At 42.0% G+C, this 13,758-nt stretch overlaps 1 protein-coding gene across 2 annotated transcripts; it reads right to left on the bottom strand.

Annotated features, from left to right (window-relative positions):
- LOC102168380 (secretoglobin family 2B member 20) lies at positions 9,930 to 12,167 on the bottom strand. Of its 2 annotated transcripts, XM_005692258.3 has the most exons (3): positions 12,073 to 12,167; positions 11,369 to 11,553; positions 9,930 to 10,165 (listed from the first exon to the last, which is right to left on the bottom strand). In XM_005692258.3, the coding sequence occupies exons 1-3, from the start codon at positions 12,140 to 12,142 to the stop codon at positions 10,067 to 10,069; spliced, it is 354 nt and encodes a 117-aa protein (XP_005692315.1). In that variant the 5' UTR covers positions 12,143 to 12,167; the 3' UTR covers positions 9,930 to 10,066. The 2 variants fall into 2 exon arrangements, 1 of the variants encoding a protein (XP_005692315.1); XR_001919482.1 differs by lacking the exon at positions 11,369 to 11,553.

Raw genomic sequence — 13,758 nt, 5'->3', positions numbered from 1 at the left:
TAAGCATTATTTGTGATTTAGGAAAAAAATTGGGAATAAAGAGTTCTTCATAATCATGATAAAGTACGTTTATAATAAGCCTCAATAAACATCATATTTGATGGTCAAATGTTATGAGCAGTCCATTTGAAATGGGAAACAAAGTAATGATGCTTGAATGACTATTTGTACTAAACATTGACTATATTTATTAACCAAAGCGATACAAAAGAAAGTTCGATGATATCAAAGTAGACAACAGATAAACAAGAATATCAGGCTTCCCTGGTGGTCCTGTTGGTCGGGAATCCACCTGCCAATGCAGAGGACATGGGTTTGACCCAAGTTTGGGAATATCCCACATGCTGCAGGACAACTAAGCATGTACCCCGCAACTACTGAGCACAGGAGCTGCTAATACTGAAGTCCGCACACACTAGAGCCCACGTGATTCAACTACTGAAGCCCGCAGATCCTAGGGTCCATCCTGTACAAGCAGACAGCTCCCATTTCCTGAAACTAGAGAAAGCCCACATGCAGTGATAAAAACACAGCCCAGCCAAAAAAAAGGAATATCAATAACCATCCAAACCATGATCTTTGAAAAAGCAAAAAAATTGATAAATCTCTTACTTATCTGAAAAGCAACAAGGCACAAATTATCATAATAAAAGAAAGGATGATGTTATAGATCTACATACATAAAAATATGAAAACATGAGGAATTAATTATGCCAATTAGCTAAATAGCTTAGATGAAGCATACAGCTTTCTTGAAGACAAAAATTACACAAAGTGAATCAACACAAAAGAGAATACCTGAATAGCTCTATATCTGTTAGAAAAGACAAACTTTAATTAAACCATCACATGCAGAAAATTCCAGGCCCATAGATATAGAGGTGAATTTTATAAACTATGCAAAGAAGAAATAATATCAATTCTATATAAATGCTTTAAGAAAACAGAGGACAAATGAATCTTCCCAACTCATCTCTTGAGGCCAGAATTTTCTCATATATTTTCAGGAAGAAGTATTACCAGAAAATGATGAACTGATACCATTCATAAACATATACCCACAAAAAAATTAACATAACTTTGGCAAATAAAATCTGGACACACAGAAAAGAATTGGCACATAAACACAAGTGATGTTTCTCCTGGGACTGCAAGTTTGGTTTAACATTCAAAGTCAATCAGTGTAATTCACCATATTAACAGAATAATGGAGAAAAGTCATATGATCCTCATAACAGATGTAGAAAATATATTTTAAAACTCAGAACATTCACCTGGGGTGGGGGGATGAGCTGGCAGGTGGGAAGGAGGTTCAAGAGGGAGGGGATATGTGTACACCTGTGGATGATTCATGTTGATTATGGCAGAAACCAACAAATATTGTAAAGCAATTGCCCTCCAATTAAAATTAAAATTTAAAAAATAAAAACATTCATAATAAAACACATCAATAAACTAAGAGAAAAGTATACTTCATAACCTTATGAATTACACCTACATAACCACCTACAATGGATGATATCTAATGGGGAAAGATTGAATGCTTTTCTCCTAAAATCAAGCAGAAGGCAAAGATGCCCTCTTTCATGATTTTTTTGAAACATTTTACTGGCAGTTCTGACCAGTATAACAAAAGAAATACAGACTGGAAAGGAAGAGGTAAAACTATAGATCAAAACATGCAGGAAAAAAATGAAAAAATAAACATCCATTCAATTTTTGAGTGCAATAGTAATAGAAGATCACAGATTCAATCTAATAATTGGCATCAAAAGTAACAAAGAAGACTTCAGCTAACACAGCATTTAATGAACAAAGGCTGAATTGTTTTTCCTAAGATCAAGGATAAGGGAAAGGCGCCTACTCTTTCCATTTCTCTTCTACATTGGACTGGAAGCTCTCACAAGTGCAATAAGGCAAGAAATAATGAAAACAAACTACAGTTAGAAGGGAAAAACTCAAACTCTCTTCAGAGTAAATTATAATATACAGAGAAAAACCTAAGGAATCTACAAATACACCACTAGTGCATATAAGTGTGTGTATTAGTCACTTAGTCGTGTCTAGTGCTTTTGGACCTCATGGACTAAAGCCTGCCTGGCTCCTCTGTTGTTGGAATTTTCCAGGCAAGAATATTGGAGTGGGTTGCCACTTCTTTCTCTAGGGGACATGTAAATGAGGTTAGCATATTTGTAAAATACAAGCCAATATAAAAAACTCAAGTATATTCTACGTAGAGACAACAAACAATCCGAAATTGAAGTTAAATGTCATTCATCATAGCACCAGAAACAAAATATTTTGACAGGGAATTAATAAAATATGTACAAGACCTGTAAAATGGAAACTTTGCAAACTATTAATTTCTGAGTAAAGTAAAAGTCATAATTAAATGAAGACATGTACTAGGCTTACATATTTAAAGACTCAATAACGATAAGGTTTAAATTCTAGTCTCAAAGAGTCCGACACGACTGAAGCAACTTAGCTTGCAAGCGTATGTACCAACATCTCCATATAAAGACACAAATAGCTCAATTAAAAATAAGCATTTGACCTGAACCGACAATTCTTCCAAGATAAAAAAGCAGCCAACCTGCATATAAAAGGTGCTCAATATCAATAATTATCAGGGAAATACAAAGCAAAACCACACTGAGATATCACTATCACTTCATGGCCATTACATGGCCACTACATGGCCATTATTACAAAGGCCATTTAAAACAAAATATTCAAGTACTGGCATGGATGCTGAGAAATTGAGAATGGAAGCTGGCACTGGCATTATAGATAACGGTATGGGGTGTCCTCAAAAGCTGAAAAATACAATTGCCATATGATCCACCAACCCAACTTCTGGGTATTTATCTTGAAGAATTAAAATCAAGATCTCAAATAGATATTGCAGTCCCAGGTTCACTGTAACATTATTCACAAGGGCCATTATTCACAAGGAGATAAGCCAAATATCCAACAACAGATGTATACCTAAAGAAAATGTGATATATACACAAATATACATAGTGGAATGTTGTTCAGTCTTTAAAAAGAACAAAAAGTCTTACTATATACAACAAAATGGATAAACATTAAACATTATTGCATGTAAAATAAGCCAGTCCCAGAGAGAAAATTTCTGCACTATCTGACTCATAAGGAAATACCTAAGGTTAGTAGTTACACCCAGGAACTCCCTGGTGGTACAGTGGTTAGGACTCTATTCCTCATTGTCGAGGGCCTGGATTCAATCCATGGTCAGGGAACTAAGAACTCAGAGGCTACATGGCTCGACCAAAATACTAAAATAATGTTTGAAGTATCTTTTATTTTAAGACGTATTTGAATCCATAGACACAGAAAGAGGAATGGTGGTTACCAGGGGCAGACAGTACTTGTTTTTGTTGTTCCATCACTCAGTCATGTCCAGCTCTTTGAGACCCCATGGACTGCAAAATGCCAGGCTTCCCTGTTCTTCACTAGCTCCTGCAGTTTGCTCAGACTCATATCCATTGAGTCGGTGATGCCATCCAGCCATTTCATCCTCCATCGTTCCCTCTTCCTCCTGCGCTCAATGTTTTACAACATTAGGATCTTTCCAATTAGTCACATCAGAGCCCAAGTATTGAAATTTCAGCTTTAGCATCATTTATTCCAAGGATTATTCAGGTTGATTTCCTTTAGTCTTGACTGATTTGACTTCCTTGCTGTCGAAGGGACTTCCAAGAGTCTTAAGCACCACAGTTTGAAAGCACAAATTTTTTTATCTTCATGGCCCAACTCTCACATCTATACATGACTACTAGAAAAACCATAGCTTTGACTACATGGACCTTTGTTAGCAAAGTGATGTCTCTGCTTTTTAATAGGCTATCTAGATTTGTCATAGCTTTCTTTCCAAGGAGTCTTTGAATTTCATGGCTGCAGTCACCATCAGCAGTGATTTTGGAGCTCAAGAACATCAAGTCTGTCACTGTTTCCCCTTTTTCCCCTTCTATTTGCCATGAAGTGATGGGACCGTATGCTATGATTTTAGTTTTTTAATGTTGAGTTTTAAGCCAGCTTTTACACTCTTCTCTTTCACCTTCAAGAGTTTCTTTAGTTCCTCTTCACTTTCTGCCATCTTCTACATATCTGAGATTGTTTGTATTTCCCCCGGCAATCATGATTTCTGATTGTGATTTATCCAGTCGGCATTTCCCATGATATACTTGGCATATAAGTTAAAGAAACAGGCTTGTTCATTCTCCTTTCCTAATTTTGAACCACTCCATTGTTCCCTGACCAGTTGTAACTGTTGCTTCTTGACCTGTAGACAGGTTTCTCAGGAGGCAGGTAAAGTGATCTGATATTCCCATCTCTATAAGAATTTTCCACAGTTTGTTGTGATCCACACAGTCAAAGGCTTCAGTGTAGTCAATGAAGCAGAAGTAGATGTTTTTCTGGAATTCTCTTGGTTTTTCTATGATCCAACGGATGTTGGCAATTTGATCTCTGATACCTCTGCCTTTTCAAAACGCAGCTTGTACATCTGGAAGTTCTCAGTTCACATACTGCTGAAGCCTACGTTGAAGCATTTTTAGCATCACCTTACCAGCATGGGAAATGAGCACAACTGTATGGTAGCATGAACATTCTTTGGCTTTGCCTTTCCTTGAGATTGGAATGAAGACTGACTTTTTCCAGTCCTGTGGCCACTACTGAGTTTTCCAAATTTGCTGACGTATTGAGTGCAGCACTTTAACAGCATCATTGGGATTTTAAAGAGTTCAGCTGGAACAAAGATAGCTAATTCCAAACCAGCTATGTTCAGAGAAATGCTTCCTAAGGCCCACTTGACTTCACACTCCAGAATGTCTGGCTCTAGGTAAGTGACCACACTATCATGAGCATTTGGGTTATTAAGATTTTTTATAGTTCTGGGTATTCTTGCCACTTTTCAATCTCTTCTGCTCCTGGTAGGTCCTTACTGTTTGTTATTTATCGTGCTCATCCATGCATGAAATAGTCCCTTGATCTCTCCAATTTTTGAAGAGATTTGTAATGTTTTTCCATCTGTTGTTTTCCTTTATTTCTTTGCATTGTTAAAGAAGGGCTTCTTTTCTCTCCTTGCTATTCTCAGGAACTCTGCGTTCAGATGGCTATGTTTTTCTCTTTCTCCCTTGCCTTTCTCTTGTCATCTTTCCTCAGCTGTTTCTAAAGCCCCCTTGCTGCTGTTGCTGCTGCTAAGTCGCTTCAGTCGTGTCCGATGCTGTGCGACCCCATAGACGGCAGCCCACCAGGCTCCTCCGTCCCTGGGATTCTCCAGGCAAGAACACTGGAGTGGGTTGCCATTTCCTTCTCCAATGCATGAAAGTGAAAAGTGAAAGTGAAGTTGCTCAGTTGTGTCCGACTCTTAGCAACCCCATGGACTGCAGCCCACCAGGCTCCTCTGTCCATGGGATTTTCCCGGCAAGAGTACTGGAGTGGAGTGCCATTGCCTTCTCCGAAAGCCCCCTTAGACAACCACTTTTCCTTGTTGCATTTCTATTTCTTGGGGATGGTTATGGTAACTGCCTCCTGTACAATGTTATGAACCCCTGTCCATTGTTTTTCAGGCACTCTGTCTACCAGATCTAATCCCTCGAAACGTTTGTTACCCCCTCTGTATAGTCATAACGGATTTTTCAATTTAAGTCTGCATTTCCCAATAAGGTGTCATGATCTGAGCCACAGTCAGCTCCATGTCTTGTTTTTACTGACTGTATAGTGCTTCTCCATCTTTGGCTACAAAACAATATAATCAATCTGATTTCGTTATTGACCATCTGGTGATATCCATGTGTAGACTTGTCTCTTGTGTTATTAGAAGAGAGTGTTAGCTATGACCAGTGCATCCTCTTGGCAAAACTCTGTTAGTCTTTGGCCTGCTTCATTTTGTACTCCAACGTCAAACTTGCCTGTTACTCCAGGTCATCTCTCTTTTTTTAAATTATTTTTTTTTATTGAAGGATAATTGCTTTACAGAATTTTGCTGTTTTCCGTTCAACCTCAACAAGAATCAGTCATAGGTATACATATATCCCTTCCCTTTTGAACCTCCCATCTCCCTCCTTATCCCACCCCTCTAGGTTGATACAGAGCCCCTGTTTGAGTTTCCTGAGCCATACAGAAAATTCCTGTTTTGTAAAACGTTTTCCCATCATTTTATTTTTATTTTTTCAAATATAAATTTATTTATTTTAATTTTATTTTAGTTTATTTATTTAAATTAAATTTATTTATTTTAATTTATTTCTAATTACTTTACAATATTGTATTGGTTTTGCCATACATTGACATGAATAAACCACATGTACACATGTTCCCATCCTGACCCCCCTCCCACCTCTCTCCGCATCCCATCCCTCTGGGTCATCCCAGTGCACCAGCCCCAAGCATCCTGTATCATACATCGAACCTGGACTGGCAATTCTTTTCATATATAATAATATACGTGTTTCAATGCCATTCTCCCAAATCATCCCACCCTCATTCTCTCCTACAGAGCCCAAAAGGCTGTTCTATACATCTGTGTCTCTTTTGCTGTCTTGCATACAGGGTTATTGTTACCATCTTTCTAAATTCCATATATATGTGTTATTATACTGTATTGGTGTTTTTCTTTCTGGCTTACTGCACTCTGTATAATCGGCTCCAGTTTCATCCACCTCATTAGAACTGATTCCAATGTATTCTTTTTAATGGCTGAGTAATATTCCATTGTGTATATGTACCACAGCTTTCTTATCTATTTGTCTGCAGATGGACATCTAGGTTGTTATGTCCTGGCTATTATAAACAGTGCTGCGCTAAACAATGGGAAACACGTGTCTCTTTCAATTCTGGTTTCCTCGGTGTATACGCCCAGCAGTGGGATTGCTGGGTCATATGGCAGTTCTATTTGCAGTTTTTTAAGGAATCTCCACACTGTTCTCCACAGTGGCTGTACTAGTTTGCTTTCTCACCAACAGTGTAAGAGGTCATCTCTTGACTTCCTACTTTTAAATTCCAGTCCCCTGTGAGAAAAAGAACATCCTTTTTTTGGTGTTGGTTCTAGAAGGTCTTGTAGGTCTTCATAGGACCATTCAACTTCATCTTCTCCTGCATTATGGTTGGGGCATAGACTTGGATTACTGTGATGTTGAATGATTTGCCTCGGAAAAGAACAGAGATCATTCTTTCATGTTTGAGATTGCACCCAAGTACTGCATTATGGACTTTTTTGTTGACTTTCAAGGGTTACTCCATTTCTTCTAAGGGATTCTTGCCCACAGTAACAGATACAATGGCTATCTGAATTAAATTTGCCCATTCCCATCCATTTTACTTCACTGATTCCTCAAATGTCAATGTTCACTATTCCTTCTCCTGCTTGACTACTTCCAATTCACCTGGATTCATGGACCTAACAGTAAGGTTCCTATGCAATATTGTGCTTTATAGCATCAGACATTACTTTTGCCACCAGACACATCCACAACTGAGTATCATTCCTGCTTTGGTTCACCATCTTCATTCTTTCTGGAGGAATTAGTGATTGGTCTCCATGCTTCCCCAGTGGCACATTGAATACCTTCTGACCTGGAAGACTCCTCATCTGTGTCACCAATAATAAAGTAATAAATAAACGACATACAAAGACAAACATAGACTCTCAAATGAAACCACTCCAAAAAAATATTGTCGTTATTTTATCGGGACTACATGCAACTATCTGCTTTTTGTATGTTTCTGGCTAGGGACAATGTGGGATACTAGTTCTCTACCAGGCATTGAATCTGCGAGCCCTATAGTGGAAGCTTGAAGTCATAAACACTAAACCATCAGGGAAGTCACAAACTAGCTGCTATTTGTAAGGGAAAACATTATTTGGTTGAAAATTTCCTTTGAATAATGTATCCAGTTATACAAATTCTGTGTATATTTTTCCCTCGCAAAACTTTTAGAGCTTTAAAAAAAAACCATTAAATAAATAAATATTGAGTGAGGATCAATTCTGTGCTTTTCAATGTTTTATTTTGAACTGGAAATTTAAATTCAAATGTTATGAATGAAGTTAATATGAAGCTGGATGATACCACTAACAAACTGAACATATATACAGAAGGAAAGACATGCAGAGAGACTGATCACTTTTACAGAACTCAGCCATAAAGATCTGAGAAGGATTATCCAGTAAAGCAGGAGGAAAAATAAACTGTGATATCATAAAAGTCAAACTGAAAGGGGCGGGGGGCGGGTGGAAGAAAAATGAGCTGTGACAAATGAATAATTAACTCTTAGAATGATGGCAATTAAATAATTACTCCACATAAATCCATGGGAAAAGGCTTGGGAGATCCATCTAGATGGTTTTAATGTTTGGTCATTTTTTTTCTATGTCATTTTTAAAAAGGCCACTAAATCATGATTCGACAAACTGTTATTATTATATATTAAACTATATTTGATTCCATCTGTGGGTTTTGCCTTCTGTCACAATGACCAAAAAATCTATTCCTCCACTAAAACTAGATTATTTATGGAGATAAACTTCTATTGTAATATTGGTGAAAACAATCCTCCTTATATTTCCTGTCTCTCTCAATTTTTTTGGTTGACTTGAAGAACTTCGTTTTGGAGGTAAATCTTAAGTCAACTTTCATTAGAACACAATTTTATTTATGGGGAGGTGAGTCAGAGGCTTCCTTGGTGGCTCAGATAGCAAAGAATCTGCCTGAAAGGCAGGAGACCCAAATCAGTCCATGGGTCAGGAAGATCCCCTGAAGGAGGACGCAGCAAACCGTTTCAATATTCTTGACTGGAGAATCCCACAGACAGAGGAGCCTGGTGGGGACACAGCCCATAAAGACGCAAAGAGTCAGACACAACTGAAGCAACTGAGCTGCACAAACACGAAATCCTAAATCTGGCAGAGCACACAGAACTTGGTACACATAAAATCAAGGTGTAGAAGAGTGATTCGGTGTATTTAGTATCTAATTTCACACAGCAGGTCAGAGAAGAGATGAGACTCAAGGCCCTAGCCATTAGTCCCAAGTCCCAAGTTCAGTTCCCAGTATGTAAACTTATCCCTGACTGGTCAGAAGGTAGAGATATCTAATCAGTTATGCCACTCTTTATGTGGGTCATGCTGACTGTAGCCTGACATTGTGCTAGACCCTAGGGAACTGGGCTAAATTCTAGTCCTTCCCGTGTAGCCTCATAAATCTATGGCAATGGAATTACCCACTTCATGCTTTCAGAAGCAGGCAGAGGATTTGGGACATGAGACCATGTGACACATCCTGCAATTCACACTTCACAGCATGAGCTATTTCCACGGAAACAATGTTCCCACCAGGGTATCTTCTTCCAGCCACTCCCTTCCTCCTGGTTCAACACTTCATGGGGTTCCTGGTCCCCAGTGCAGGACCAGGAACAGCAGTGGCACTAAGTATCCCTGAACAAATGCGGGCTCCACCTAGATACCCACCTAAGGAGTAGAAAATGTAGAATGCCACTGAGAGAAAGAGGGGACCAGTGAGGACCCTCTTAGGTCATCTCTGAAGTCACCTGTCAATAACTAGAGGGACTGGAGACTCTTCCACAGTGCTGAAGGCCAGAGTGAGACATATTATCTGTGTCCCAAACAACAATTTTATCCTGCCAGGCTGGTGATGTCACGGGTTACACGTTTGTTATTTTGCTTAACTTCACACAAAATCCCTGTGTAGCAGATGACAGAATGACTTGGAAAGTTACAAGAAACTTGCCCATACTCCCACATTTGCCAGGGACGGGGTGTAGGTTCTATCTGACCCTGATCCCCAAGCTCCCAGTGACCACCTGTGTCACTTCTCACCATCGCTCTAGACCTCCTGCCTCACATCCTCCCTGAACAAAACACAGACACTGGGCACAGTGAGCAATGTTGCAGTGACTTTATTAGATTCAGCCTGAGGGAGACCACATCAGGTGGGGAAGGTGTCTGGATTCCAGCTTCAGGAACAGAAGAACAGGGCAGGCAGATCAAATGCAGACCCGGCACAACTGGCAAAGCTTATCACACCAAAGAGAGCAGACTGGAAACCAATCCTATAAGAGCATTCACCACCGAGGACAATTTATAGCTGGTGCAATCATCACTGAAGATGATGGACGCCTGCAAGGGAGAAGGAGGTGGAGGGACACCTGAGACCACAGTTGGCCCATCCTGTCTCCCCAGGATCAACTCACACCTCACTCTCAGGGATTCAGCCCCATCCTCAACAAGAACCTCTACCCACAGACCCACCACTGGAGAGGGGGTTGCCAATAGGCACCAGGGGGAGGATGGCTCCCTAGTAGCCCAGGCACAGGTGTCAGGAGGGAGACAGAGCCACCAGGCACGCCAGGGAGGGGAGGAGATGACAAGGGTCAGCAGGGAACAGCCAGGACTGGTCCTGAAGGAGGAGTAAAGTGCTGGAGACTGGGCTTGGGTCACACCTCCTGCACCTGAGCCTATTCTTTCAGGTATGCTGGGTGTAGGGAATGTGCATGTAGGTGTCGTAAACAACCCATTGTGCCCTGGATGCTTCTATTAGTGCTTGAAACTCTGGATTGTGGCAAACCTCTGCTTTTTGAATGATTAACATTTGCGGAAAATATGCAGAGACTGTTCAAAATCTCAAATACTAAATCACAAGAAAACAACCACAGCAAAAAGATGGTTCTTCAAGAGATACTGTTAGCCCACGTGAGCGGCTGCACGTACCTAGAAGCTGCCCCAGGATATTAGGCACCAAAGCCCCAGAGTGGAAATTCTGGCTCGTAGGCACTGAGAACATGTCGGTGGAAATGGGGCTCTGAGCCAGAGCAATGGCCATCAAAGAGGGATAAAGAGGAGGTGATGTGACCACAGGTCAGACAGCTTATAATCCAAGGAGTCCCATGCTGGAAGGAGACCTAAAAGCAGGGGCTCCTTTTAAATATTCTTAAAGTAGAGATGACAGGACTGCTACACATGTGTGAGCTGAATGCTTCTTTTCCTGCAAAGATTAAAGTGCTACTCCTCCAATGCTACTTCCTCTCAGTGAGGAAAGAAAATTACAGGAGTCAACACACGTGTCCTAGTGCACTGACAGTAGACGCCTATTGTGTGTGGGCTGATTGACATGATAGAGACAGATTCGGGAACAGGAGGCTGGGTGTGCACGTGGACTGTGCTTGCATATTACAGGGGCTGCAGGTTGGGGCGAAAGGTTTATGTGCTTCTCTGTTTATAGCTCTAGCACACATTCCAGGATCGAATGATCTATTACCATGTGGCATACTGAACTATGCTGCACGCGAGTTCTCAAGGTAACTGTGGGCAAAGGTAAGTTACCTTATATTTCAGCTGATTAAGCCTGTTCTGAGGTCCTGCTTCAACGAAGCAATGCCGGACTTTTTCAGCGGCTGCTTTTTCAGCTTCATTAGCATCGACCGAATCCAAAGTTTCATTCAATGCTTTACTTGGGAGTGCAAGGATTATAGCACTAAGGCCTTCAAAAAACACAGGGCATGCTTCCACTAAAGGCAGAGACAGAAAACATCTCATCAAAAGAATCTCTTGGTCAGAAGGTTCCCAGTTCCCACCACTTGATAGGAACTCACACATCCAAAGCTTCCAGATTCACCTCCCACAGAGACTCTGCCTCTCCCAGCACTGCTTACATAAGGAAGAAAGCCTTCCCTATGAGGCACTCCCAACGGAAGGGAGCCTCAAGAGGGGCTAGACCTGGAGACCCCTCTGCCTTTGACCACTGCCCCCAGGCATACCAGCTTGCTTCCTCCCTCCCAACGAGCACCACTACCCCCAACAAACTATCCCTCAGGGTGTGTGCAGATAATGACCCTTCCAGCTCCATGCCACCCCCTCCCCCATTCAAAGACTGGAAGCCCCAGGGAGTTTGTGCAGGACTCCTGGGCACTGATCTGCCACCTGCCCTCGGAATCTGTGCCTAGAATCAGCTTGGACAGGACTGGGAAGGATGCAGTGAGACGGCAATGGGCAAGGATCAGGAGGGCCATCTGGATCCCCCTTCCTACCCTCAGTCGTCTTGAAGGTCAGCTCTCTGGTCACCAGCAAGGCCAGCACAAGCAGTGCTCCCTTCATCATGGCGGCAGCTGGAGTGCTCTGCTCAGGGCAGGGTTTTGCCTGCTTTATACACCACTAGCTCCCCAAGCCCAGCCCACTTGCCTCCCAGTTGGACCACAGGCCTGTGGCCAGGCTCCAGGCACATGTGGCTCCCTTAGCCCTTGGAATGTTTACTGTGGAAGACCATCCTACTCTAAGACCAGAGCTCTTGGAAGCCATGTGGGGATATCTTTGCCAAAGAATAAGTGGAACTAAGTGACTCCAGTTGAGGCCAAATGCTCTGTTTGCTGGTCCGCAACCATCACCTGCTTTTCTGATCATCCTTCCCCCAACCTATCCTGGCTCTGAGGGAAGCACTCCCCCAAACTGAGCACATGGAATCACCAAAATGTCAAGGACATATCTATGCCACTGTAAAGCAGAGAAAAGGTCATCCAGAATTCTGGCTTTTCCCCCACACTTTAATCCTGTAGATAAGAATGCGGAGCTGGGCCTTACTGAAGCCCCCAGATGTCTTAACATCTGCAGTCTCTAGGTAGGGCTCTGACACTGCTGGTCAGAAGCCTTGGGCTCTGATTCATGCCCAACAAGGAAGTCGCAGGACTTACTTAAGGCCACGTGGCTTTTCTCAGGCGCTGGTAATTCTGTACTTTTGCGTCATGCCACCAGCTTTCCTCACGCCTTTCAGCCTGCTGGTTCCTGAGCAGGCTCCAGCCTTGCCACTTCTCCTGGCCTCCTCCACAGTGAGCCTGGTCTCGGGAGGTGCTTGCACTGCACAGTCTATCCAGGGACATCAGGGAGAAGCTGTGGGTTTGAGGGTTTGTCTCCTGGGGCAAAGACCCTGAGATGCACAGCCCTATAGACCACCGTGGATGGGAGTTCTAAGGCCCAGAGGGCTGAGTTGATCACAGGTGGCACTCTGTATTGAAAACTCTTTCAGAGTCAAACTCAACCTTCCACGTTAGGAAAGCAGTTTATTGGGACAAACCATTTGAGATGGCCCTTGAAAACACTAGTGGCCAAACTGGAAAGGGTTTGACAGACAAAATAAGTAACAGAGTATTCGGTGATAAATGAATGTAAAAAGTAATATGTGTGAATCCATACTGATATAAATTACTGTCTAAATAAATCAATGTGGGAGAGGAGGCAACCATTCCTTACAGAAACATCCTAAATAATAGACATAGACTATCCCCTCCCAGAGGAAGAACCTACTGCTCTGCCCTCCCTGAGTGTGGGCTAGGCTTAGGAACCTGTCTCCAAAGAAAAGAGGAAGAAGAGAGGAAAGCACTGAAGAAACCTGGCAAACTCAAATAATCAGCTAGTCAAGGCTGATTATTCCCAGTGGTAAGACACACTGCTGTCACATGTACCCTGATGTAAGGGGCTTCACCTGTGTGGTGTCTTCCTCAAAACCCAAAGTCGGAACCCCACTCGACAGTATCAGAACAACAGCAGGTAAACTTAGCTTGAGGGCCTTCTACCATCCCTGGTCCCTGAGAGTTCTCCTCAAGACTGTTCAAGCCCACACAGACCAAGAGAGAATGAGTAACTCCACAGAGCAAAGGACACTAGGGACACATGACAGTGAATGTAGCGAGTTTCGGGTCTGGATAGGATCACGGAATCCAAGA

The sequence above is a fragment of the Capra hircus genome, chromosome 18 (assembly GCF_001704415.2).
Source record: "Capra hircus breed San Clemente chromosome 18, ASM170441v1, whole genome shotgun sequence".
NCBI lineage: Eukaryota > Metazoa > Chordata > Mammalia > Artiodactyla > Bovidae > Capra > Capra hircus.
Note: the sequence above shows the minus strand (reverse complement) of the source record. Positions and strands in the feature narration are given on the sequence as shown.

Excerpts from the sequence above, each read along its gene's own strand:
- LOC102168380 (XM_005692258.3), bottom strand. The coding sequence starts at position 12,142 with ATGATGAAGGGAGCACTGCTTGTGCTGGCCTTGCTGGTGACCAGAGAG. Across the intron at positions 11,554-12,072 it reads GACCTTCAAGACGACTGAGG|TGGAAGCATGCCCTGTGTTT; the intron begins GTAGGAAGGGGG and ends CTCTGCCTTTAG. Across the intron at positions 10,166-11,368 it reads TTAATCAGCTGAAATATAAG|GCGTCCATCATCTTCAGTGA; the intron begins GTAACTTACCTT and ends TCTCCCTTGCAG.